This window comes from Leuciscus leuciscus (assembly GCF_965113295.1).
Source record: "Leuciscus leuciscus genome assembly, chromosome: 16".
NCBI classification, from domain to species: Eukaryota; Metazoa; Chordata; class Actinopteri; order Cypriniformes; family Leuciscidae; genus Leuciscus; species Leuciscus leuciscus.
Genome location: NC_138740.1, coordinates 27,704,732 through 27,730,504, shown reverse-complemented (window position 1 = coordinate 27,730,504; position 25,773 = coordinate 27,704,732). Strand labels below are relative to the sequence as shown.

The 25,773-nt window shown below is 36.9% G+C and overlaps 1 protein-coding gene and 1 long non-coding RNA gene across 2 annotated transcripts in view; one reads left to right on the top strand and one right to left on the bottom strand.

The window, feature by feature from the left end:
* sfswap (splicing factor SWAP) overlaps nucleotides 1-25,773 on the bottom strand; it is an 87,030-nt gene that overhangs the window by 27,147 nt on the left and 34,110 nt on the right. Inside the window, exons 11-13 of the mRNA XM_082140225.1 lie at nucleotides 14,361-14,445; nucleotides 11,996-12,232; nucleotides 7,240-7,424 (exon numbers count right to left, since the gene is read on the bottom strand). Of these exons, the coding sequence (XP_081996351.1) occupies nucleotides 7,240-7,424; nucleotides 11,996-12,232; nucleotides 14,361-14,445 (507 nt within the window). The remainder of the gene's footprint in view (nucleotides 1-7,239; nucleotides 7,425-11,995; nucleotides 12,233-14,360; nucleotides 14,446-25,773) is intronic.
* The window catches only part of LOC309477137, a 69,578-nt gene that overhangs the window by 31,417 nt on the left and 12,388 nt on the right, over nucleotides 1-25,773 (top strand). The window lies entirely within an intron of this gene.

The window sequence follows — 25,773 nt, the reverse complement described above, 5'->3', positions numbered from 1 at the left end:
CACTACCAGAGGGTTAAATTAGCAAGATTTAAAATAAGAAATTGGAATGAAGTGAATAAAATACAATAACAAAAAAAAAAAAAAAACTATTTAGAGTTTTATTTCCAAACGGATTCTTTTGATATACATGACGTGACATGCTCACTTTGTTTTGATTTTCAAACCCTCTGGCTACAACTCTCAGAAACGCAGGAAAAACCTGCTTTTCTTGTTGCACAGAAAGTGCATTTCTGTAAAACTGCAAATAGCAGCTGAGCAATGCAGACGCAGGTGCTCTTCTTTGTCTAGTGTTTTTCTTTCTTCCAGTCCTCTTCTGAGGGCTGCCATGTTCTTTCTACGACGCTTCCTAAAGACGCAAGCTGACTCACAGGTTCGGTCTTTCGTCTTATTTTAGATCTTGAACACAGAATTGCTAAGGTTGATATCATAATTCTTTCATGAAGGCAGTGCTTGAAGGCAGCCTCCAGACTCAACATGGGTCTCAAACTCTAGTTGTCCATTTCAAAAAACATGTTTAGTGGACTAACGACACTTGAGACTGTATTCCTTGAGAACTGCATATCATCAGCCACAACATGGAATTCAATATAAAGCAAATTGTAAACAAGCAAACAAGCGAGAGATGCAACTGTCAGTGCACAAACAGAACCAAACTTTTTTGACAGTTTCAAGCATGTAGGCTTGTGTCGTTGTTGTCACCTAGCCTAGAATTGTTTATATTAATGTTTTTTAGGAATGTGGGGGAAAAAAATAATATATTAAGCTACAGAAAACAAATCTTTAACAGAACTACAGCACAACACTGAAGGCCAAAGCAAACTGCAGAAAGTGAACATTTAACTTTTTGGCTGAATTTAAGGACAGAATATTAACAGATACCTGACCACTATTTTATAATATTTCTAATCATGCTTGTCTAGACAACATTCTATGTCTGAATTCTGTGGTTAAAGAATAGCATTTTGGATAGGGGCTAACCTAAAATGGGGAAAGAAAAGAAACGACAACAAATGTTCCTGAATATTGAATTTTCCATTTTCGAAAAGTAGTCTGTCATTTTCATTCAGCTGTACAGAAGCTAAAACATTATCAATCACTTCACTCGAGCAAATGCAAACACAAACAACACAGCAGACTATTTGACAAAACCGACGCCATCAGGAGAAAACAGTTTCAAATCACAGCGTGTCTGAAGCCTTGAACAAAATCGCACAATGATCATGAACAAACATGAATATTGACATTCATCACAACATTATGGTGGTCAATGCAAAAAAACATGTTGAGCTTTAGCCCTCACAAACTAAATGCATGTTTGAATGTCCTGATCTTATTCCCTCACTCTCTCCCATCCTAATTCAATAAATGTCTTTGGCTGCTTTGATTCCAATCATTAAGAGCAGCAAATATGAGAACAATTGCATACAATGCTGAAACTGGACAACCATATCCCTGTATCAGCTTTTATCGATTCAGATACACATATTTTCACTAATTCCTACCAAAGCTTTGGACAGACTGAGAAACAGTTGCATATAAACTGCGCTTAGGCAGATGTTCTTCGTCCATTATTTGTGCTCAGCTAACTAACTAATCAATTTTAGTTTCCATTATGTATTATACTTGCTTACTTTCTGATGAAGCTTATTAAATTATTAATAAACTATTATTCAAAAACCTATATTAACAGGAGTGTATGTGTGAGAAAGAACAATAAAAAGTCTTGGAAAGTGACTTCCTTGATTAGTTAAAAGGTAATAAAAATAAAAGTCATTTATTATTATTAAAAAAGAATCATTCAAAATGTAATAATAATATTCATCTTTATTATTTTATCTAGCTAACTAATTTTAATTAATATTAGTTTCCATTATGCATGATATTGCTTAAAAATATATACAAATTATACAAATATAGAATACAAAAAATATATAAAATAAAACAGAATGAGCTGAATAATTGAAAAAAGAAATAAAACCATTGCAGAAATATGTAAGAAGTTGCTGATGGAAGCAGAGAGACTAGGCTTCACTGCTAGGCTTCACTGTGGTGTGCCACCTGGATGCACAGATGACTGTCCACATTTCCCGTTTCAACTTGGCATTTTCTGAGAGAGACCTGCCAAACAGCATTTAGTGCGATGAAAGGTTATAGCTAAACATCAAACAATTAGCAGGGTCTTATTTCCACTATAAAGCGCTCCTGCCAGTCACACTAAATCTAACCTCCTAACCCCTGCGACAGCAGTGCAGATCAAGGCTATTTTATTTTCTCTGTTTTCTGTGATCTTGTGGCACGACCGTGTTCTCCAGCAAACAAGAGATGAACTGCTACAAATACGAGCTCTGCCAGAAGCACTCTACACTGTCTCCAGAAGACACAGAAAACTCTTATTGAACAAACAGGGCTGTAGTCACGGCCAGCTGGGATGAAACGAGACGGCTGTTGGTTCAACAACTCAAAAATGTATGCCCACCCTAGCCCCCGTAGAGTTCTGTGTAGACGGACGCAGCTATTTGCAGTTATTAAAAGAATATACAGACATTGTATCACGTCCTTGGTTTAGTAAAAGCAAGGGAACATGACCTGATGCATGCTGAATTGGCTAGATTTGATTTTTGTTGCCATAGCAATCAGTAAATCACCGAAGGCTGTATATCTGGATGGTGAGAGCTGCAAGCACAGAGGGAGCTCTGTGCAGTCTCTCAATTGTGCCGTTTTCTCATCTAAGAGACCTGCGGAAAGATCCAGAAAGGAATTAGGGTTGTACAAAACTTGTTTCTATTTTGCATAACATGCCTATTTTCAAAATTGATTAGTCAATGTCTGAGCAACTAGTAAACTAATCAGTCTCAAGGAAACATTATAATTACGCTGGTTCCAGTTCACGTTCACGCTGTGATGTTTCATAAAAATAAAAACCCTATTTTCAACAGTGACATGAAATATTGAAAATGAAACAAAATTGGCAAAAAGTTTAGATGTTATACTTTGTGAAATATTCAATGCATTATTAATGTTTTAAATGAATTTAATTTAATTAATACATTTAATTAAAAAAAAAGTTGTTGGAGCCTCCATATTATTGAATTGACAGTCCAATTGAATATAAAATAATTTGAATAGTTTTACCAAACAAAGGCTAATTTAAAACAAGCATTTTCAATTTTCAACCCAGTGCCAAAGAATTTTCCCTTTCTGCCAAGACTCTTCACTTCGGTGCATCACTACTTATCACTAAAAAGGTAAAGGAAGAAAAGATCAATGCTGGCAACTGGCTCCATCAGAGATCACAGCTGGTATTAAGCTTAAATCGACTGAAATCATTACCACTCCTGAGTCACCGGAAAAAAAGCCGGAAAAAGATAACGGTGAGGCAATGCCGAGGATGATACAGCAGTCATGAGCGATGACCAATCGCACAGATTTGCATTGAAGACGCAGCAAAAATCCTTGGAGGCATTAAGTCAGTTCAACAGTCTAGTCAGCAGATAAAGGGAGAACACATCCATATTTACAGGCAGGCAAATACGCCTGCATAAACATAAATCAGGCCTTTAGGACAATAACAATACAATAATAAACACAACACTGCTTTTGGACTTCAGGCATTTAGACAGGAATAACATCACACCCTGTCCGAACCAAAGTTTCCAGCAACAAGCAATTTGTCTATTCACACTAAATGCTAAACTACTACACATGACGTGACACAACCACAACCAATCAGAAGATATTTGATGTTTAATGTACGGTTGTGAGGAACAGGAGTTTGGACCAATGAGATTTCACAGTGATAAATGGCCACCAAAAAAAAAGAAAAAAAAAAAAGATCAAGACAGGATTTGTCCACCAATTTGTGACAGGATTTGTTCACACTTTTTTAAAAGCTGATTTTCTGGACCAAATGTTCAAACAGCAAACAACAACAACAAAATCACAGAACAGAAAAAAACTACGTTAAATTAATTTTATTGTTTCTTGTTTAGACTGCAAAAAAAAAACTAAATAGATTCACAGATTTAGGACAAAGATTCAAGCAAAAGATGTTGTGGACAGCTGGTTAGAAAAAAAAAAAAAAAAAGATTAAGACACGAGAGAAAGTTTTTAGCACGTCACTTTCTTGCATTGTGCCTGAGTAGCCAGACTGTCTGTGTTTCTTTCCCGAGGGTGAATGACAGAACTGCTGTAAGCTATTCGAAGGTGCATCTAAAATCAGGCCTTGGGTAAAGCAAAGTAATAAGTTGGAAACTAAATAAGACGTCTCGCTCAAGTAATTGGGTGTCCAAGAAGAAGAAGGGACATTCATAATGAATTAGATGTAGGGAACATACAAGCAGTGTTGTGTATATGTGAGCGAGAGACTCAGGTAAAAGCCCAGAGGAAGCAGTCCTGCATCCACCAGCTGCTTCTTCTGATTTCACGCTTCATTGGCCTCATTAATGTGGAGCTGAACCTCACGCCTGTGGAGACAATCGGCAAGATTAGTCTCTACCACATTCCTACTCTCTCACTTTTCCTAACAGTGTCTCTCCACACTGCCTTTCTCGTTCTCTCTCCGTGGACACAACAGTACAAACTTTCTGGAGGAGAAACTGTGTTTGCAGCATGCGGAGAAGATCAGGGGAAATATGAGCTGCACACAGGCAGTGTCGGCCATTATAGCGAAAGTTGGAGGAAGATCATGGTTACGAACTCAAAAACACCAGCAGAAAAAAACACTAAGCAGACAGCGTACACAATATTCAGAGAAACACAGCCACAGCGTCAAGTCCCAGATAATTGTGTCCTTAAGGAATATGTCACCCAAAAATGTTAAAGTTGTCAATTATGTCTCAACAAACCTATATGGCTTTCTTTCTTCTGTTGAACATAAAAATAGATATTTTAAAAAACGTTAATGCTGCTCAAACTACAAATAGAGACTAGGTAGCTATCAAGATCCAAAAAAAGCATCATAACGTAAGTATCATAACATTGGGCCGTGCGAGTGATTTGGAGCTCAATTAACATGTCTCATTTATACATGTTGAAATGTGGAAACCGTGATACCTTTTTCAGAGTTCTTTGATGAACAGAAAATTCAAAAGAACAGCATTTATTTGTAATATAAATCTTTTTTCAACATAATAAATTATTTTTTGAGCAATTTAATGCATCCTTGCTGAATACAAGTATTAATTTCTTTCCAAAAAGATCTTACTGAGCCTACATTTTTGAAAAGCAGGTTACATAATTGGTGAAGTAAAGAGGACATTTTGATCATTTTAGTCAAAGCTTCGATGGAAAATGACATTCAGGAATCATCAGGGCTGACACGAGATAAACGCAAACAGACGTTTTTCCTGGGAGACACCAGCTTTATCTGCACAACTAATGAGGAACTACTCCTTCCTCAAATCCATAAAAATACAGCTGGGAGAGAACTAACAACATATATACATTCTAATTTAATCTCATTTGTTCTGTCAACACACAAAGTTACATTTGACCCCCAGAGAATGCTGAAAAACTGGTTGTCAGGAAACATTGTGCAGTTATGAGCATTTCTTCAAGACAAGATTGATGGATCAATAAACTGTGTTGCTTTTCTTTACAGGGGGACTTGACTAAACAAACCGTGAGGAAACCAGAGCAGCGTTATTGAGCAGAAGTCCTGATGTGATGCTGACTGATGAAATAAAAACACTCAGATCTTCAACCGTGATAACACGGTGCATGATTCTGAAGCGCAGAGCAAGAACATCGACATTTTTGTCTGGGCAAGCATGTCAAGCAATGCAATGAAAGCGAAAACGATGAGTGGGCAGCTCTTTTCAAGCGTAAGCACTATAGGTTAGCAAGAAATTCATTCTTCATGGTAAAACAGCAGTTGTTTAAAAGTCAAAGATCAATGCCAACATGGTGGATGTAGTATGTTCTACACATTAGGAATACGCAGGACTGAACGATACTGCTGCGGCAAGTCAACATGGGAAAATGCGAAAATACTGGCTAAAGTTTTGTGTAGGCAATATATAAAACTGGCATATATCAATTAAGCTTGCTTATTCGCTTGTTATACTACCAGTTATGAGGGATAATACCATTTTATACAATTTTAAAGGGAAAACATGAATGAAACTCACCTAACAACAACAGATTCCATGTCAATATCCTAACAAATAGAATACCCTTAAAGGGTTAGTTCACCCAAAAATAGATATATTTTTTTACATCTGTTCGTCATATAAATTAAATCCATTCCTCATATAAAGTCTCTTAAGTCGAGTCTCTTGAGAATATTTGGACTAAACCACTCGAGTCATATGGATTTGTTTTAAAATCTCTTTATGAACTTTTTGAAGCGTCAAAGTGGTAGTTGCGTAGAGTGTCAATGGAAGGACAGAAATATCTCAGATTTCTTTTAAAATCTCGTGTTTCGAAGATGAACGAAAGTCTTATGGGTTTGACAATTCTTTCATTTTTAGGTGAACTAACCCTTTAAATAATGTATAGTTGTTGGTACACACACAAGCTTTTCTTGTGATTTTGCCACCTGTCATATGTACAAATTATAGAGAAGGGCATTCAAATACGGACGTACAAGAGGTGGCCGTGGTAACAAACAACCATACCTTGACTTGCTGACTTAATTTAAAAGGTTTAAAATACTAACTTTTATTTGAGGAATTCTGTTTATGATATTGAGTTTGTAATAAATATGCCTACACTGGCTAACGGTGATTAAGTGAATGCTTACGTGTAATGTACAATGATCACAATGCAAGGCAAGCACAGGTGCATGTACAACCTATTTTTCAGTGCCATTCAGTATGGGATTTGACTGTTTGATTCATAGATTAAATAGTCTATTTTTAAAAGGATTGCTTATACAGACTGTGTGTTCTGGGGGTTTGTTCGACTAGTCTGTTACAACATGTCCGTTTAAATGGTAATGAAATTAGTCTAAACTACAACAACCTTCCAATTCAGTGCATATTGCTCTGAAAAAAGAAAACTAGTTTCATTATCATCAAAAAAATATTATTTAGCATCACCAAATCAACCTAAATACATTAATTTATACCAATAAAACACATTTTTATGGGTTCAATCAGGTAAAATAGCTCTTCAAAGTAACAATTGTAGGCGACCACATTTTAGATGTAGTGCTGGAATTCAGAGGCTGAGGCTGTCTAGGTATATGTGGAGGTAGATGAGCAATGCTGGAAAACACACACACACACACAAACAAACCTCAGACGCAGCAGCAGTTTCCTCGGTACGCTTGAGTTCAGCCTCCGGCCCTCGCAGGGTCTGCAGGAAGAGGGCGGCTTTCCTCTTGCGCTCAGCCTGAAGCTGCCGCTCTTTTGACTCTTTGGAGGCCTGAGCCAGTTTCTCTCTCGCTGCTGCTGATAACCGGTCCTCTAGCTTCTGTTTGGCTGGAAGAGAAAAGGGAAGAGAGGTCAGACACACACATTTGTCTTGATACACACCATATGCTCTAAAAACTAAAAGCATGTGCGAGTGATCTTGCATGCAGAGGTGCAGTGAGTACGCAAACGCAAAGTATTTCTAGATGAGGTCACTCGTGACTTACCTGGTTTTGTAAGCCCTGCGTGCCTCATAAAATCTGCATAGAGCTTAAAAAGCTACAAGATAACGATGCGTCACATTTTAATGTTTCGCATTTAACGCGATAAAAATAACATTCACTCTCTGTTTAGGTGTTAAAGGCTGCCTGGCTACTGATTGTATAATAGTCGACAGTGTCTCAATTTATCTAGTTCAAGTAGGCAGTGTACTCATGTATAATTTTTCAAGTTTTGTTCATGGGAACAGTGATAACAAAAGAAAAAGAGGGGGAAAAAAAACAAGTCATTATATTATACAAGAACAAGTAGAGGGCCCTGTCAGCATTCGCACTAAAAATAGGTCCCCTGCCACGAACAATCACATACAACTCCGGAGCAAACACAACTGGAGAGAGAACAGAGGCATCTCCATTACGTCATTTTGAGAAAATAATACTAAGTGTTGCAGCGAGAGACAGAGTTAGGAACGGAATTTGTGAGAGATGTTCCTTAATCAGTGAAGCTCAAAATCATAAGTTATTCGCACCACCCTGAAACGATCTTGCAGCCTTGACGTCCTGTTATGATTTAACCTAGTCTTCTATTAATGCACGGCACTGTGCCATCTCCTTAATGAGGGAGCTTAGAGACAAACCACAATGAAATGACGAGCAGAGACTCTTAAACCATTTCAGATGTGTTCTGGAAAGAAAATGAAAGAATTGTACATATTAATTGTACAATATTACAATATAAGTCTTTAGCTGATTCAGTGAGAACCAGATCAGACCAATTTATGAACGAATCATTTAAATCGATTTTGCTAGCTGAACCGAACCACCAAATTCATTGAAAAGATCTGATATGGCACATTCACAAATTTGGCACTGACACTTCTATCGTGAGATCTAGGGCAGATCTCCACATTTCAGTGAAAAATTAATTTCAATCTGTAAAAAAAAATAAAAAAATAATAATATATATAAAAAAAAAAATATATATATATATATATATATATATATGTTCTTCAGAGGTGATCTATTCCACAAGGTATCACTTAAATTGCCCCCCAAAATGTACAGAATTAAAAATGATGAGCCATTTTGGCACATTTAGTAGTTCTTATAACAAGAGTTGCATTGAAGTTGCAAACAAATCATCCCATGTAGTTTATTTGTTTTTATATAACTAATCATTCTATCTTTTCTGAGCGCTTGTGCTCATCCCTAGATAAAAGACTGCAATAACGTTACACGTGTGACAAGCACTTTCAATGCAACCCCCAGCACTTAACACCTGTAATTTTCTTGCGGCATTTCTCAAAGCAACGACTGAAGTAATTGTCTGCTTTTTCCTGCAAATGTCCTTCTCTCGCATATTTTCTCATCTACACACTTCAGAAGTCAATGAGCAATTGAGGCTGCGAATAACATTGACAAAATCCAATAAGGCTACCTTTTGAAACTACAATTTGTAACATAAACAGGTAAGCTTCTGAGGGAAACACAAGGGGTGTAAATACTTTGCCTCTCAGCTTTCACAACACACAAGCGGAAGAGACGGCAGAGAGTCGACCCAATAAAACTCTCACTCATGATCACACAAACTCACTCCACTCAGTAAATAAACTAAAGGTAATAGACGGACACATGAAAAGAGACTGAGTGCGTGCTGAATTGTGCATCTGTGATTCTTTAACAGCTCATCAATACAGATTATGTTCCTCCAGTCCGGATGGGTCGATAGTCATGCAATCTAAGCTAGTTTGCCACTGAGCGAGGCCTTCTTTGCTGCAGTGCCATTTATTTCACTTCCCCCGCGCAGTAAACTTCCTCTGGGCATCTGGTCTTATTACTGTAATTACCCCTGCGTTCCAGGAGCATTACTGCTTAGCGTTTGGACGGAGAGTCTGCCATGTGCAGTCCGGTGTCATTGATAAGGTTTAAACAAATTAATTTTTAATGAGGAACATGAAAACCAATGCAAAGCCTACATGTTAGAACGAAATGTGTATCTCTTGTTAAAGGAATAGTTCAAACAAAAATGAACCTCTATCATCATTTACTCACCTTCATTGTCGTTCCAAACTCATTTGACTTGCTGTCTTCCATAGAACATAAAATATTGAATAATATCCTGGCTCGACCCTTTTCCATTTAATACGAGTAAATTAGTACTGGGGCTGTAGACCTCAAACTTGTTTGAATGGATATGGATGGCAAATGGCAAGATTGTCTATGAATTCTAACTTAAATTTGAGTCCCAAATTATATCATAATATATCAAATCAGATGTGTTTAGAGCAATACAAGTCATATTGGAGACATCTCTATTGACATTATATATTGAAAACAGTGGCCAATTCATTATTCAAAATTTGTCCTTTTGTGTTATAAGGAAGAATGGGTTTGGAATGGCATGAGAGTGATTAAAAATGATGCAGAACTTTCATTTTTAGGTGAACTATCCCTTTAAATGCAATATATCATGAAAACTAAAAACATTCAAGAGCTGATAAGATTTTAAAACTATAAAGCAAGGATTTATTTAACTGATTAATAGTGACCATAAAGTCTTAGTGTATTATACAAATTTAAATAAATGCTGTTCTTTCGAACTTTCCATTCATCAAATAATCCATAAAAAATGTATTATGGTTTCTACAAAAAAATATGAAGGATCATGTGACACTGAAGACTGGTGTAATGCCTACAGAAAATTCAGCTTTACCATCACGTGAATAAATTACATTTAAAAATGTATTAAAATAGGACATTTTTAAACTGTAATAATATTGCAAAATATTATTGTTTTTACTGCATTTTGATCAAATAAATGCAGTTTTGGTGAGCATAAGAGACTTGACAAAACACAACGTGTATTCTGTTTTTAGCCCAAAACATATTTTCAATCTCTCATGCACACCTGCATGTCTCATTTCCTGTGAAGACACTGTCGGTATCTTTGATTGAGAGGTGTCCTGCTTGTTTTAACTGTGTGAAACTCTCCCTCTTAATTATGGGAGACAGTTACTGCCGCTGGTGAGCATGGTCCATATGGATAGATCTATTACATTACGGCCCTGGCCCTCGCCGAAATAATTGAATGCGCTGCCAGTCATGGTGATGTGACAGCGATCAGATCACTCACTATGTAAAGTCTCTGAGGGTCAAAAGAACAAAGAAGTCCAAGAAGTGGAGCGAAATCCGGTAACTCTTGGCTGAATGCGATCAAGATAAACTACTGTTTGTTTCGCAATATTTATTATCTTGTTACAGTAAAATATGTTTGGCTTCTAAGCTTCTGGCCATTGAGAAATTACATTTGAGCTGCAACAATTACAGTGAAGGAAATCAGCATGAGTTATTTTTGTAATACTCCACAAACTGACTCATCTCTTCTGTTTGAACAATTTGTATGAACATTATAAAAGAACAGCCTTGAAAACAGCAAACAAGGGCTTATTTCAATTAGGAATTACTTATGAAACTTCTGAACTTCAGACTTTCAAGCTCAAAAATGGCAAAAAGAGCACCATTGAAATATAATATTAATATAAAATAATTTATTTATAATATTAAAATATTATTCTCCCTTCTTTTTTCTTTACTTACTTGTTCCTTCCTGCCTGCCTGCCTTTATTTCTTGTCTTCCTTTCCTCCTGCCATGTTCTAAATCTACATTTTCCCTCTTCCTTTCCTTCCTTCCCTCTTCCTGTCCTTAATTTCTTCCTATCTCTTCCTTCTTATCTCTTCCTTCCTTGTTCCTTTTTCCTTATTTCCCTCTTCTAGTTCTGTTTCTTCTTCCTTCACTTTCTCTTTGCTTCCCTCTTACAGTCCTTCATTCTTTCTTCCTTGATACTTTCTTCTTTCCCTCTTCCTGTTCCTCATTTTCTTTCTGTTTCCTGTTCTTTGTTTCCTAATCCTTCCCGTCCTTCATTCATTCTTCCTTCCAACATGATCTCCCTCTACCTGTTCTTCATTCTTTCTTTCTTCCTTCATACCTTCCTTAAATCTTCCAGTTTCTTGATCCTAACCACCCTTTTCCCATCCTTGATTTATCCATCCTTTTCAATCCTCCTGTCTTACCTTTTTTTTTCTTTCAATCCTATCTCCCTTCCAACATTCCTTCGCTCTTCCTGTTTTACGTTCCGTCTTCCTTCCAACATTCCTTCCTTCTTCCCATTTTACATTCTATCTTTTCTATCTTCCTTCCAACATTCCTTCCCTCTTCTCATTTTACGTTCTATCTTCCTTCAAAAATTCCTTCCCTCATCCTGTTTTACGGTTTATCTTCCTTCCAACATTCCTTCCCTCTTCCCGTTTTATGTTCCATCTTCCTTCCTTCCCCGTTCCTGACCTTCCTTCCTTTCAAATTTCACCTTTCAGAGTTCCACTGACTTTGGATCAACATGTGTGTGTGTAAAAAACTTGATGTACCTTGTTTGGCCTCTTGCTCTTCCAAGGACAGTCCTGGTTTCTTCTCCTCAGCCAATGGAGGCTGAGGCGGCTCTCTGGCTGCCTCAACCAATCCTATGGCCAACTCTACTCCCTCTTGCACCTCCCCCTTCACCCCATCCTCATCCGAGTCGTCGTCCAGCCGCACACGATTCTTCTCCAGAGGTAAAAGGTCGTTTTCTTTTGACTTTATGGCAAAGCAGATAGGTGCAAAAGACGCTGGGCAGTGGGTGATAATAGACAAGTTTTATTTAGTAAATGTCTTTAACCTTCCTCAAGTCTACTGCATAATTACGGTCAAACACATGACATGATCATTAAGTCCAATAGCTCATCTAAATGAACATCAGTGGAGACAGAGGGGTCAGTATTTTTTTAATGCTAAGTGAAACAGCCTGAGCTGGGGCTGCACCAATAATCGCAATTTACATGTAATCGCATGTTTTGAAATTGCAAAGCCTGCGATTGTTTTATATGCGCAGCTTGTCATTGATATACGACACTGTAAACACTGCTGCATCTGAAAGCACTGCGAGTTTGAGTCACTTATAATGTGCATTTGAAAAAGCAACACGTCAAACATCTTTCCAAACATGAGAAGCATTTATGAACCTCTTGTCCAACAAAAGACAACATTTACAGGGTTCTCAAGTTTTATCAAAAGCTTGGAGTGAGATCACATGCGGTTAGGGGAGGAGCCCTAATGGAGCCCCGCCCCCGCCAGGCCCCGCCCCCCAATTTTACCCATTGTTCATAATTAACCAGCACAAATTGAAATTATAACAATTGGTAAATCTGATAAATGACAGAGCAATTCATCACATCAAATATACTCTTTAATGTTAGGCTATATTTCAAAATTACAAATATACAAAAATTACAAAAATATAACAAATTGCTCCAAACAGTTTGGAAAAACAAATATATTAAAACATATTATATAAACAAACTTTTATGTTAGATGCGATTAATCAATTTGACAGCACTAGTTTAAACATACTTTTTTTTTTATGTTTGTTGTAGTATATATTTTATTATAGTTTTTTTTTTTTTATATATACATTTTTGAGTCATGAATAATATTATCATTTTCTTGAACTTATAAAAACTCTGGTACAATGCTAATTATTATCTCAAATGGTCAAATAAATTTTTGCTTTTTCCCTGACATCTTTGAAAAATACAAATGCAATGGCAATGATTAATGTATGTTTTGACAGGATATAAAATATTACCCAGAGCACTCTGCTTTAATACATGTAGCCTTAATGTAACTAGAAAGACTATTAATACAGTATAATATATCATTTAAAATAAAATTAAGAAATACATCTTCATTCATTCCCATACCCACTAACATTTCCCTTAGTTTCAGATAACGTAAGCTAGCCGAACTGAGCCAAAGCTTCTGGCCTGGTTGCAAAGTAGTTGTAGAGTTTTTGACTGCATCAATAATAATGTATACGATGGGCCATATATTACATGTTCTAGCCTAAAAATGTTAGACGAGCTTTCTTCCAACTTACCTTCTCCATCACGACGTGTGTTCGCGCGATGTTGTTGGTTACCTAGTAACGAACGTACGGTGGCCGAGAATGTTCCGTCAACTTCCGTGTGTTCGCGCATCTAACGCAATCTGGCCGAGATACGTGCTGGCGGCAGGAAACTTCACTTTGTGTGCCTGCGCCTACAACGTTATATATAAAGCTTGCAGGACAACTTGGTTGGCATTGCCTTTTCAGCGTGAGAAATACACGGTGTGGCGTGTGAGCGTGTGAACTGGTTGAATTGCGTGTGTCTCACGGCCAATGCGTGAGACTTGAGAACCCTGATTTAATAACATGCTTTTACGTCAAAATCACTTCATAATGACAGTTGAGCATCCTTCTGTGAGATGATGTGGCTTCTTACACAGTATAAGGCAGTCGTGTGTTTATTAGTCATGTTTAATCAAAGCGTTTCAATCTTCTGTTTATTCAGCTACAGTGATGATGCCTGATAGGGATTTTCTGGAATGATGTGCTTTATCGTACTTCAGCAGCGGGGCATATTTGGCGTGTCTGCGTGAGAGCGCCCTCTGGCTTTCAGATGGAGCAGCATTTACTACCGATCAACCGTGCTGCACTGACAAACTCTGCATAAAATAATTGCAGCTTTTGCCAAATCGCGTGCGGTTTCATTGCGATTAGTCGTGCAGCCCTAGCCTGAGTAATTAAAAGATGGAGAGACATGGGACAGTGTTGTAACGTAGCTGCATGAGGACATTCTGAAATGTCAATGTGGATGACAAGGATGTTCTGAGGTCAGGTGGTGGGGGGCTCGATCATGGAGCGCAGAGCTGCCTTACCTTTAAGGAGCTTGCCATCATTCTGCTGCTTGTCAGAAGAGCAGTCCGCTGTGCTGTCCCCCCTACTGTTGTAAAGCAAGGAACCCTGTGAAGCCGGGACAACAGGAACAGAGACAGAGAAGAGAGACACAAAGTTACTTTACTTTGTAGACACAGCTCAAGGATGAAAATCCTGAGCTCTCAGTTTTTATACAAAGGCTCTCTAAAAAGCGTGACAGCATTTTAAAGGACTTTCTTTGTACCGAACATGTGGTAATTCTGAGCCAGTAATTCCTTAAATGTACCGTTTCACAGGTGAAGAAGGGGATGAACGGGGGGAGTCTGAGAGAGAATCTTTTCTTTCTCTTCCTTTTAGTTTCCTTTACTTTCCTTCCTGCTTTATTTCCCTTCCTTGCTTTTGTTTTTTGTCTTTCCTTCCTTACCCTTTTACATTCTTTGCTGCCTTGCTTCCAGTCAATTTACATTCATTCCTGCCTTCCTTTGATATTTTACAGTCTTTCCTGCCTACTTTGCCAATTGCCATTTTACCCTTCTTTCTTCCTGCAATCCTTCCTTCCTTCCATTTTGCCTTTCATTTGAGCCTTTCTTCTTCCTGCCATCCTTATTTCCATTTTAACCTTCCTTCTTTCCTACCATCCTTCCTTTCATTTACCATCCTTCCTTTCATTTTACCAGTCTTTCTTACTGCCATCCTTCCATCAATTTTACCCTTCTTTCTTCCTGCCATTCTTTCTCCCATTTTAACTTTCATTCTTCCTGCCATTCATCCATCCATTCATCCAATAAGATCATTCTTCACTTCCAGTTCAATATGCAGAAACAAATACAAGTATGCCTTGTTTGGAAAAATATATAATTTTTGCAACTATGATGTATGCCTCAGAAATTTCATTACGTCACTTTTAAACAATGAAGAAAAGAAAGAAGAGCATTTCCCACTTGCTATATGGATTTTGGCCTGAGCTCAATTAGGATGAGATTCAGGGTTTGAGAATCACTCTGGAAGCAACGCTGATGGACGAGTATAATCTCAGCAACGTTCTACAGCAGAGGGAAAGTACGACAAGCTCCTTCACGGTCGTGTGGCGTGAGAGCAATGCAAGCCTGATGCTCTCGTTTATCAACCATCTGCCAGCAGACTGCATGCTCAAAATGTCTAATTCCACCTCAATACACATGGAAGTCTGGACTCCACACTGTTTTATGGTGAAAAACGCCACACTTTAATGAGGTACAGTGTTCCCACACTAATGAGTTGTTGTTTTCCTCATACTGACCCAAATCTTTGTGTTTTATTATTTTGTTTGAGTCAGCGCAAGAGTAAAAAATGAATATTCTACACTGCTGTACGAAAATGGGTATTGACACAAATAATAAAGAGAATCACACATGCTGTGATAATCCCATGTAATTTTGCTGCCGGGTTTTTTATGTAACAAGAAAAAAAAAACGTGAGAGGACAAAAGAGAGAGATTCTAAAAGTTTAGTGTCCCTAATGGAAGTTTTCAATATTTTACAGCTCTATTAAGAAGTGTCTGTAGATCCTCACTGTAGCCCTGGGTAAGATGAAGGGTCAGGGGGACATTAAACCCAGTTAAGAATCTATCACCCACAGATGAAAGACATGATGAAGGAATTAAAGTGGGAGATTGGATCTGTGACCAGACACTCGATAAAAAAAGTGAAGAGAGACACTGTGTGGAAAAGAGAGACACTGTGTGGGGAGAGAGAATGTTTCAGAGTAGCCTGTACTCCAACTTAGTGCTGAGAAACAAGAACCAGTTTCAAGAACCTTATTCATATACATTTAAGAAAGAAAGAAAGAAATATCTCCATTACACAAAATAATCACTCTAAGACATTTCTTTTTAATGAATCCATAGCAAAAAAAAGAAAAAGAAAATGAAAACAAATGAGCCTCAAACCTCACTGCTTACTGATTAATAATACTTTTTATAAATAATAATATATAATTTATTAATAATAATAATAATAATAATAATAAAAAAGCAATGTATATAATAATAACAACAACAACAATTAATACATGTATACAAAATAGAGGGGGCTATATATGGTTCAATATATTCAGTATTAATTATGTCATGGTTCTTCAAAAGTCAAAAAAAGATTTGTTAGTGGAGCCGTTTAGGAGCCGAAAACATTAAGCAGAATTGGAAGCAAAATCATTAAATTCCTTAAAATTCCCATCACTACTCCTACCTAGAGGAAAAAAACTGATCTGAATTACACGCACTCTCCTGAGCAGTGTATTTGTTTCCGCTTGTTTGCTCTGCTCGAAAAATGTGAACTTCAGTGTGCTGTTGGTTTCCAGAGAATCCTTCGGTAGAGACCTCTGATGTCAACTTATATCACCAAATTAATATCAAATGAACATTAATAACAAATCAAAGGCTGTTGTATAGACTCCCCCCTCAGAGCAACATTTCCTAGATTTTCTTAAACACATTCTCCCCTGCAGAGATGGTGCCATACTGAATGTCTTCATTCTCTCATATAAAGGCAATAATCCCTTAATCCTGTTTATGGGTAAAGTCAGCAGAAGAAATGCATGCTGATGGACCATGGCATGTGGAAGTAGCTCTACAATAGCAAACCACGGATGAGCAATGTGCCTACGGAAGAGTTAGAATGCTGTAATTCAGAGTAAAATGACAGGTGTCTCTCATGAAGGATAACAAAGAGATTTTGATGCTATAGGAAATATAACTCTTCCATCATCTCTAAGAAAATATGATATACGCATAATTAAATACACTCTTAAGTTGATCTTGTTAAATCAGACTATTCACTAACAAAACTTCTCTCTACACACAATGTACTAAATCTCAGAATATTTTCAGATTTCTGAGTTCACATTTCCGCCCCAATCCCCTGACATCACATTTGTATTAATTGGTTCCGAACAGCGGTGCGGTTGCGCCATCAACACAGTTCCACCATGAATACTAGCGACAGCTGTTTAGCTCGGTTGCTAAGTAACAACTTGGGAGGAGAAGGAATAAAAACAGGAATATATTGTTCGCTTGACTTTTTTTCTTGACACATGTTTTTGTCTATTTGGTACAGGACTGAAACCTACATACTTATAAGTTGAATAAAAAATCTGAACCAAAAAAAAGAAAGAAAAAAAAGAGCTGAAGGATGACATGCAATTTGATTGTTTAACTTTCTCAATAAAGTTTTTGTTAAACAACAGAAAAGGTTAACCTTTTTTTTTACACCGTGATAAGTGAACAAACAAAATTAAGAAGACTTTAATGCAAGAAGGTGAAGGTTTTTTATTTAAAAAAATCCCTTTTGTTAACCTTTCAAAGAACATTTTAAAGAAAAGATGACACTTGAAAAAACCGGGGATAAAGCTGTAAATTACTTTTAACAAGAAGCAAATATAACAAAAGATAAAAACACACCAAAATGCTGCTTAACACCTTTCTTTTTAACATTAGGTATATACCGCTATTCAACACTGCAAGAAAACAATGTTGTTAAATGTTTATGCAACAGTTCTTATTTGAAGATGCTCCAATATTTCAACTGACTGCATTACATTTCAATTCATATCTTAGGCTGAAAAATTTGAACAAACATGATAGAATTATGTGTTAAAACATAAAAGTTATGCCAATTTACATGTTGTAAGAAAATGTGCCTTTGCAAAAGCAAATGGTTGTGTCTTGCCTACATGCTTATTGCATTTGTCTTGCATCCAAGATGCAAAGAATACAAGCTGCCCACCTAAGGCATTTTCTGCAGAGACGAGCATCACTTGGGTAAATTAAACCAGAATGTTTTCTAAGATGCATCTTCAAGACTTTCTCAGTGTGGTTTCTCACATCCTAACTCAGAAAGTAACTTTCATGTAAACCGAACTGAACTTTGACATCAAACAGACAGAAAACTCCAAAGTAAAAATGTCTTACTGCAAGCACAGTGTTTACAGACTTTTTTTTCAGAGCAGTGGCAAAACTGCTTTCGTAACCACTTGTAAAGATTCACTAAAACTTCAGGTGGCAGAGAATGCAGAAAGTGAAAACAAAAACAACAAAACTTTTGTTTAGACAAGCTACTTTTTTTTTTTTTGACAACAAAAGTAGGTTTCTTATCTGAAAAGTCAAAAGTAGAACCAAAATGCTCTCCAGACAGCGGAAGACAACAAAATCAAGAGACCGAGAACAACATCAACAGTAATATTCTGCTTTAAAGAAACTGGTGACTCTTTTAGAGATGCTGCCCCTGTTCCTTTAGTTAATCAGTCTAAATGAGCTGCTGGAGGTCTTGTGTTGTGAACAGTTTGATTATTTCCACTAATAAAGCCATCACTGCAGTGGCCCGAGGACGGCTGGGTTATCTGACGAATCCACTGCCGACATGACACAGCAGGGCACTACTACAACACTGGATAAAAAAAGGGCACAATACAAATTGGAATAAAAAGAGACAGCAGGGTGAGCTGAGGGAGGAGAGGTGCAATCCAGGTTCATTTCCCCAGAGGAAAACACAATGGAAGGAAGCAAACAAAGAAAGCAGGGTGACTGGTGTTTCACCTCTTCAAAGGTGAGCTGAAGTACTGCAGACTGAGCAAAGAAAAACAGGCGCAAATCAAGAACAATGCCTTCCGAGCTGCAAGCACAGAGCTAATTGGGGTATAAAAATGCATCTTGATATGTTAAGAATGACAATTAAAAGGATTGCTAGTAGCTGAAGAGAGTGAGAGATAAGGGAGAGAATGAGAAAGGGAGAGGAAGAGAAAGATCTCTCTCAATTTGTATGTAAAAACAAACTAAAAACATGTATACATGCATTTCCAATGGAGCTGTATGGGCTAGACTTAAGGCAAAAATGTTAAGCTAAAACCCTTCTAGTCAAAATCTGCTAAGGGATAATTAATGTAACAACAGTGTTAAAATGTGATTTTTCACTATTATTTACAACAAGATCAGCATTTTCATGGGTTTAAATAAAATATTTTTGTTATAAGAGATAATAAAACAACTTTGTGCATCCAAACAACTTCTTTCCCGGTAAAAAAAAATGAATTTGACATTTTGACAAGCCAAACATGTCATACTTTGAGTAATATGCTATTTATTTAAGCCACGAAATAAACTTCCGTAAAATGAGTATAATTAACTACACAAAAAGCATTTAGAACATCTCCAGGCCATTTTATAATTACCCAAAAATCAAACAGTTCACACCCTACTACGTTATTACGCATGTCAAAACATTAGGCTGGCGGTCGGTTGAAATATCAGAACTAAAAACATCTACATAACGCACTCCTTGGCATCAATCACTTCACTGAATACAAGCTGGCTAAGAAATAAATAACTATTACCTTACGGTCCATCTGTTTTTAAATCCACATCATTTTAATATCACGACATCGATGTCAGTCAAAAAATAATGTGCATAAAACATGGTAGTATTTATGAGAAGCAGAGCTAAAAGAGAATAAATGACAATCCAATTGAAAAACTTTGCCGGGTTAGTGAACATCGTTCAAAGCGTTTTGTCAAACTTTTTTTTTTTTTTATGCACAAACTACACATTCTGATTGTGACATTCCTGATTTGAACATTTTCAATAATTTTCTATTCTTTACTGATCTTTCTTTTTCATAATTTTGGCAATAGATGAACTGTTAAATGAGTGATCTTGAGATGAGTCCCTGTAGTCGTCCGATTTGAATCTGATGAAATATATATTATAAACTTGACAGGTGATTTTTTTATAAAAAGTTTGATTAAGATTAATAAGGCAATTTTCAAAGTTTGATAAAGTGACTACAGTTGTATGAGGATGGTCAAAAAGTTGAAAGACTGGATATGCACAGCTAAGATTAGCACTTTCACAGCTCATGTTAACACATCATATTTAAAATATAGTGGATCAACTAGAAACAACAGGCATTTTTAGCAATGTCTTGCCTCATAAAAATAACTACAAATGAAAATATAAGAAAAACTGTAACTTTACAATAAGGTTCAATTTGTTAACATTAGTGAATTCATTATGTACAAGGAAACTAACAAGAAACTACTTTTATAGCATGTGCCAACCAACGTTAATATCAATGTAAAGCACAAGTTGTATAAATTAAAATTCGACAAAGTTGTATGAATAAACATGATTAACAATGAACAATAGTGTGTTTATGAATTAAAATGAACCTAGATGAATAAATGTTGTAAAAAAGTATTTTAAGCATTTACATAAGTATAACGTTTTTAAAAAGCTAGTTGTTCATTGTGACCCATTTATAATTTTTACAAACTGAGAGATGAGATGAAATAACTTTCTTTTGAAATAATGGAATGTTCATACTGTAAGACTGTTATCACCAAGACTTTGATTAAATACACAGGATAATTTTCTTTACAACTAAAAGAGACATAATAAACGAGGTTACTGCACACAAAATGCTAGGATTGGTGGAGAGACTAATTACAGATATAATCTATAATTGATGAAGCAGACAGTCAAAGACAAAGACTCAGCTCATAGGCTTAAAAAAGAGGTTTGGGTTTTTAAATATGCCTGCTTAATCACCACAAAAGTGAACAGGAAGAGCTTCTGTTTGTTCTTACACCGTCGCTAATGGCCAGCCAGATGCAGTAATTACAGACTGTGCTTTTAAAGTATGTATGAGAGAGAATACGGGAGTATTAGGGTTTGAAAAAAAGCAGATACCCAGGCAGCTCGGTTGGTCCTTAAGTGAACTTATGCGAGAGCCACAGCCAGGAGTGGAAGTGAAGAGATCACGTTGTATGTGAGAAAGTTGTGAGGAGTGACAATAAATTAATGTGAAAAGTCTGACAATGTCCATCCAACTATGCATTTTAACACATATTTGAGCTTCTGTGTTGTACGTCAGAACGTAGGCTCACTATTGGCCAACGCCGGTCATGTGTGTGATGCGTGTGACGTACAACACAGAAGCGCTGCACTGTTACACTACGTGAACTCACTCAAGAGGCCCACATAGAAGAAAATGAATAGTTGAATAAAGTCGTTATTTCTGTGTTTTTTTGCGCACAAATAAATAATAAATAAAATAAACAGATAAATAAACAGATAAACTTATGATTGAGCCACTGTAGTCACTTGGACTATTTTAAACATTGTCTTTAACTTTTCTGGGCCGGCAAGTTTCAACAACATAGCAGCCTATGGAGGAGTGAGACAGCTCTCAGATTTCATCAAAAATATCTTAATTTGTGTTCCGAAGAAGAAAAATAGTCTTACAGGGTTGGAACAACATGAGGGTGAGTAATTACAGACGGAATTTTCATTTTTGGGTGAACTTACCCTTTAAATTGTAATAATATTTCACAAAGATTGCTGTTTTTTTAGTTTAGTTTTTTTAATTTTTGATGAAATAAATGCCGCCTGGGTGAACTTAAACTCAAACTTTTTAAAAAGAACTGTAAATATACAAAAACATGGCAAATAAACAATTAAATCTGACAACTATGGTATTAATTTAATTATTTAGCTCAAATAATTCAATATATGAGTATAATCTAGCTAATCCACTTGCATTCTTAAGCAAATAGACCAGGATATGCCTATAAAAGAGCTAATTTACTTATTGGTAAAGGAATACCTTCCTTTTTATAAAAAAGAACGACATCCTTCTATGAGTGGTCATACTGTATGGAGTCAATATAGGGCCATATATATCTGCAAAATAAAACAATGTTTTGCAAACAAAAAAAATGTTTTGCAAAAAAAAAAATGTTTTGCAAATAAAAATTAGAGTATTGAGATTTTTTTTTGCTTTTTTGCAAGTAAAAAAAAAATTATTGCAAAAGAAAAGTTAACCACTGAGAGAAAAAATAAAGTTTAGCAAAGTAAAACTTCAGCAGCATTGACTTTGCAACACATATTTCCCTTTGCGCCGCTCCTTTAAATCCGCGTTTCAGTCATCCGTGCCTCTGCGGCGCAAGCTTTCCTTTGCGCTTCATTTTTCTTTGCGCCTCGCTTTGTGTCCCTGATTTGACGTGGGGGGAGGGGTCAAGAGGTTGGGGTGTGTACAAGGGACGAAGGCGCGTCCCTCTCGTAACGTCATCAGCGCGAGCCCCAGACCGACTGGATCGATCGAAATGGCGGAGCAGAGACATGCTGTGCTGCGTTCCAGTCCACTTTTAGACACGCACTTGCGAACTTCCCTAAGCACTTCCCCTTGGAGGAATCCCTGCCGCCATTTTGAAGTGCGTTCCACTTCGTGAAGTGGACGAGGGAAGTTTATATGGACAGACCCTCGTTCCCTCGATTTTGACCGAGGGAGCGAGTCTGCTTCAATGTACACTTCAGGCACCTATATGTCCCACAATGCAGTACGATTGTGACGTCACCACATATCTCATCTAATCACCACCACAACAGACAACTCTATGATATATTAATATATATATTTTTAATTTAAAACAACCCAAACACACCTATAAACATTTGGATGCTGCATTAAACAAATTCTTAAAGGGAAACAAAATGTAAATAATAAATCAACTCCACAGCTGATTCCAAGTGATCAAGGGCTTAGGACGTTCCATTTCAGCCCATTGCAGTTTCCGCCAGTAGTGAGCACTCGCAATGACGTACATCCGAGTGAACGAGACGGAGGGAAGTTAGCGAGTGACGGGCACTATGGCATTGACAATAATAGTCTGGGGCTCGCGCTGATGACGTTACGAGAGGGACGCGCCTTCGTCCCTTGTACACACCCCAACCTCTTGACCCCTCCCCCCACGTCAAATCAGGGACACAAAGCGAGGCGCAAAGAAAAATGAAGCGCAAAGGAAAGCTTGCGCCGCAGAGGCACGGATGACTGAAACGCGGATTTAAAGGAGCGGCGCAAAGGGAAATATGTGTTGCAAAGTCAATGCTGCTGAAGTTTTACTTTGCTAAACTTTATTTTTTATCTCAGTGGTTAACTTTTCTTTTGCAATAATTTTTTTTTTACTTGCAAAAAAAATTCTCAATACTCTTATTTTTATTTGCAAAACTTTTTTTTTTTGCAAAACATTTTTTTTGTTTGCAAAACATTGTTTTATTTTGCAGATATATATGGCCCTATATTGACTCCATAATACTGTCCTCATACTGTCTGCAGTCTATATTCAAGAGCCTGTGGATTTGATTCACTACTTCAAGTATTTTAAGTCACCAAAAACCAAAGGGAAGCAGTAGCCTTGGATGTACATAAAAAGAGAGAGGGACACAGGATCAAAAATGATTTAGCCGTGGAAAAAGAGCCCTAGAGGGGTCTGTAAAATGGCATGCTGCTAAAAATGTGCAGACAGCCTTTAAGCGTTGCTGTCGTAGCTGAGATACTGGTGCTCAGAGGCACTTCTCAAAGTCACTGACATGAGTAGCACATATCCGTCTGCCAAAATAAAACATGAAGAGATTATTACAGCCACCTTCTTTTAACCTCCTCCAGGTCTTAGTAACACACCTAATCATCAAAATATATTCTTTTGATTAAACAAAAAACAAGTCTAATTCAAAAAGATTTTTATATTAATGCAATTTTCAGCATGATATATTTGTTAGATATTTTGAAATGCGTACACAAGACATGCAAATGTATTTCCCTTACTATGGCCCTAAAAAGCCACAACAAAGATAATTCCTGTCTTTCACTTTTCATGTTTTTAAAGCAGTCTGCTGGATATGAAAGGGAATGCCAAAACCATGCCAGAGGGTAGAAAAACTAAACACTTCTAAAAACGAGAGCTTTAATTTACTAAGTCTAAGAAAAAACATGAAATATTGGTAGAGGCAAGAGCTGGGAGAAAGAGAGCAGAGTGGAAAAATAAAAATTTTGTATTATTTATTTTAAAAAATATCTCAGATTATATGTTAAGAGTAGTGCTGGTTAAACCTCAACAGGATCCCAAAGCAAAGTGGAGCGGTCTAGTAAGACCTTGACGTTTATTTTGTGATAATGGCAGTTCATTATTCTTGTTCATGATTACAAGGATATTATAAATAAATAATAGAACCAAATAAATAAATAAAAAGAACATGAAATATAGATCTGCCCTTCGGATACTAACTGGGTAACTTTGGAATACTCATAAACTACTTTCAACATACTACAATTTGGGACACACTAATTCTAATTTCAAATACTATTTAGGACAGATAGTATGCGAATTTGGGTGCAGCAATTCAAACTGTGCCGAGCGGGAGGGTTGGGAACCTCTGCTCTAGAGAGCAGTGTAATGAGAAAAAGATATGCTCTGTTGCAGAAGAAAACTCTGTGTAGTTCAGAAATCCTTCTAATGTACAAAAAAAGTCGCTCAGAGTAGAGGGTGGAAATGTAGTATTGTGGAGAGAAAAGAAGAACATTTTGATCAAATTTTTAATAACATGTTTGTGGGGAAAAGGAAAATAAAATGGATATATATAGTTGTTGATGGCATAGATATGCACTTTTATGACAAATAAAATATCAAACCAGTCCTTGCTATTGCATGCATCAAACAAAGTGTGTATGTGTGTGTGTGTGTGTGGGGGGGGGGGGGGCTTCAAGTTAAAGCTCAGTTATACAGAGGTCTGGAACTGCAGGGAAATGTTTCCACTTCTCATTAAAAGCAGCAAAAAGGCCCACCATTTCATTTAAACATGAGAGTGTGCCAAAACCTCAGAGCTGGAACCGCTGGCGGTGCAGCATTATGTCTTATGGAGAAACTCAAAGGCTGCAGCACAAAAACATTGATGATTTATGAAGTTGAGGGACCAGCCAAACGCCTTGATTATTATTACACAGGGAAATATTAACAAGGACCTCACCAAAGCAAGCAACAATTAAAATCCCACTAAGGTTCTTAGAATGCCACACAAGAACAAAACTTTCATTCAAAATAAATTTAAGAGGAGAAACTTGAGTAGTTGTATGCTTAAACTGAAAAATCTAATAATCAGACCATTAATAAAACCAAAAAAACAACAACTTTATGCTATCGTTGATCTGGAACTCACCAGACACAGTTTACTGCCATTTAGTGCCAAACTAGACTTGTTTTAATGGAACTGACATGTAAATCTTCTGATGAGGAGAAATAAAAAAGGACAATGGACCCTGACACAACCATTACCATGTTTTAAAAGACCTTATTAAACAAGAATACATGTTCTTCAAAGAGAACACTTCAAGAATTGTGATGATGGCTAAAGCAGACGGTTTTAAATACGAGACTGGGTCGCAATTACAAGAATCGGGACTTTCATAACCTGCCAGCTTTAAGGTCAAACTTCTTACCTGACCTTAAAAATAATTCAAAACCCCTGAACCATCCAGGATAATACATTATCCTCTAAAAGTCAATCCACAGCAGTCTCTGAGAGTCTCCAGACACAATTCTGCCTTGTAAAA